This window comes from Sapajus apella, unplaced genomic scaffold (genome assembly GCF_009761245.1).
Source record: "Sapajus apella isolate SASKATOON/1434 unplaced genomic scaffold, GSC_monkey_1.0 scaffold113, whole genome shotgun sequence".
Lineage (NCBI taxonomy): Eukaryota > Metazoa > Chordata > Mammalia > Primates > Cebidae > Sapajus > Sapajus apella.
In genome coordinates this window covers 5361321-5363020 of record NW_022437053.1, presented here as the reverse complement: position 1 = coordinate 5363020, position 1700 = coordinate 5361321, and the positions used below count along the sequence as shown (strand labels likewise).

General features: G+C 51.1%; 1 protein-coding gene across 7 annotated transcripts in view; it reads left to right on the top strand.

The window, feature by feature from the left end:
• Window positions 1-1700, top strand: part of HERC2 (HECT and RLD domain containing E3 ubiquitin protein ligase 2) — a 205873-nt gene that overhangs the window by 118531 nt on the left and 85642 nt on the right. For all 7 annotated transcript variants that reach the window (XR_004263267.1, XM_032259981.1, XM_032259980.1 and 4 more), the window contains one exon: window positions 1196-1463. Coding sequence is in view for 6 of the 7 variants with exons in the window: in XM_032259981.1 (XP_032115872.1) it covers window positions 1196-1463 (268 nt within the window). In the remaining variant the exon portion in view is untranslated. The remainder of the gene's footprint in view (window positions 1-1195; window positions 1464-1700) is intronic.

The window sequence follows — 1700 nt, the reverse complement described above, 5'->3', positions numbered from 1 at the left end:
GGGGAGCCCTGCAGCCTTCCAGCGGTCCCTCGGTGCCCAGCCCAGGCTCTTGACCAGCGCTTCAGTTTAGATTCAGTCATTAGATTTGCAGTTAGTCTATCTGCACACTTCCCTCTGTGGTTCTTTCTCAGGGTCCCTTTCCCTCGCATTCTGGTTGCTCTGGCAGGCCTGGATCCCAGCCCGTGCAGTGCAGGAACGTGCTGCTATCTGTGGTTAAATGTCAGCTTTCCTGGGCCAGGGGTTGTGCTAGTTTTATTGCTGATTGCTTCAGCCGTTATCTAGTGCCCTCAAGCAGTTTTAAAAAATATTTAATCCAGAGTTTATGTTTATTATCAGCCGAGGGTTAGTCCAATGCACCCTGACTCTCCTTTATCAGAACCAGCACTTTTGGCTTAATCTGGCTCTGAAGTTTAAATTTTAGGATGAAACCTGTCACTTCCAAGTTACCCAGACTTCGCTGCAAACCCCTAGGCTTTGATACCTCCTGAGCACTGGAGGACTCCCAGGTCCTTGGTTTCTTCCTGATTCCTTCCTGGCAAGCTCATTTTAACAAAGTAGCAAGTCAGTGCCGTGACAGCAGCTGGGGAGGAGGACCAGAGAGTGCAGATAGATCAGGGAGGTGCTGTAGGTGGGGAGTTCCAACTGCAGAGGCTGGCGGTTTAGGTGTTCACGGATTCATTGCGATGTTTTTCTAACTAATATTATTTTATTTTTCTTGTTTTTTAATACCTTGTTTAACCCTCACCGTGGTTATTTAACCCTTGAATAGTTGAGGGTTGATTTAATGGTATATGAGAGTCCTATGTCATTTGTGGCCTGTCTAAAACACAGGTGCCTGTGTCCACCATCACAGTGCCTGGTTAAGGCGTGGGGAATGCCTTTCTCCCTGCTCCATCGAGCCCTTCTGACTGCTTGTGTAGGGCTGTTTTCCTTAATGGACATTGATACTTAGCTAATTTACTAGGCTGTTTGGAAAGTTATTTCACCACCAAATATTGGCTCTACATTAAACTGTGGAACTTCGCTTTGTCATTTTCTAATATGCTTTAGGAACCCATGAAAAATGCATATGTGAATGTGGGCTTTTTAAACTTGCATACTGCAGTTGTGGTGGAAGGCCACCATCCCCGTGCTCCTAGACCGTAAGCTAGCCAAGGGCACTTCCAAACCTCCCAGGACCCTCTTGTCTGCCCAGGCTGCTGCCTTGGCCGTGTGCCAGTGCTTGGCTGTGGAGTCCACCCACCCTTCGAGCCCAGGTTTTGAAGACTGCAGCTCCAGTGAGGCCACCACGCCTGTCGCCGTGCAGCACATCCGGCCTGCTAGAGTGAAGAGGCGCAAGCAGTCGCCTGTTCCTGCCCTGCCTATCGTGATGCAGCTCATGGAAATGGGATTTCCCAGAAGGAACATCGAGTTTGCACTGAAGTCTCTCACTGGTGCTTCCGGGAATGCATCTGGTTTGCCTGGTACTTGGTTTTCCTGGTCTCTGTTTGTGTACATGTGGGTTCCCGCTTCAGTGCTGTGTGCTCACGGCGGCCTGTGGTGTGCTGTGTGTGCTCACGGCGGCCTGTGGTGTGCTGTGTGTGTGCTCACGGCGGCCTGTGGTGTGCCGTGTGTGTTCACGGCAGCCTGTGGTGTGCCGTGTGTGTGCTCACAGCGGCCTGTGGTGTGCCGTGTGTGTGCTCGCGGCGGCCTGTGGTGTG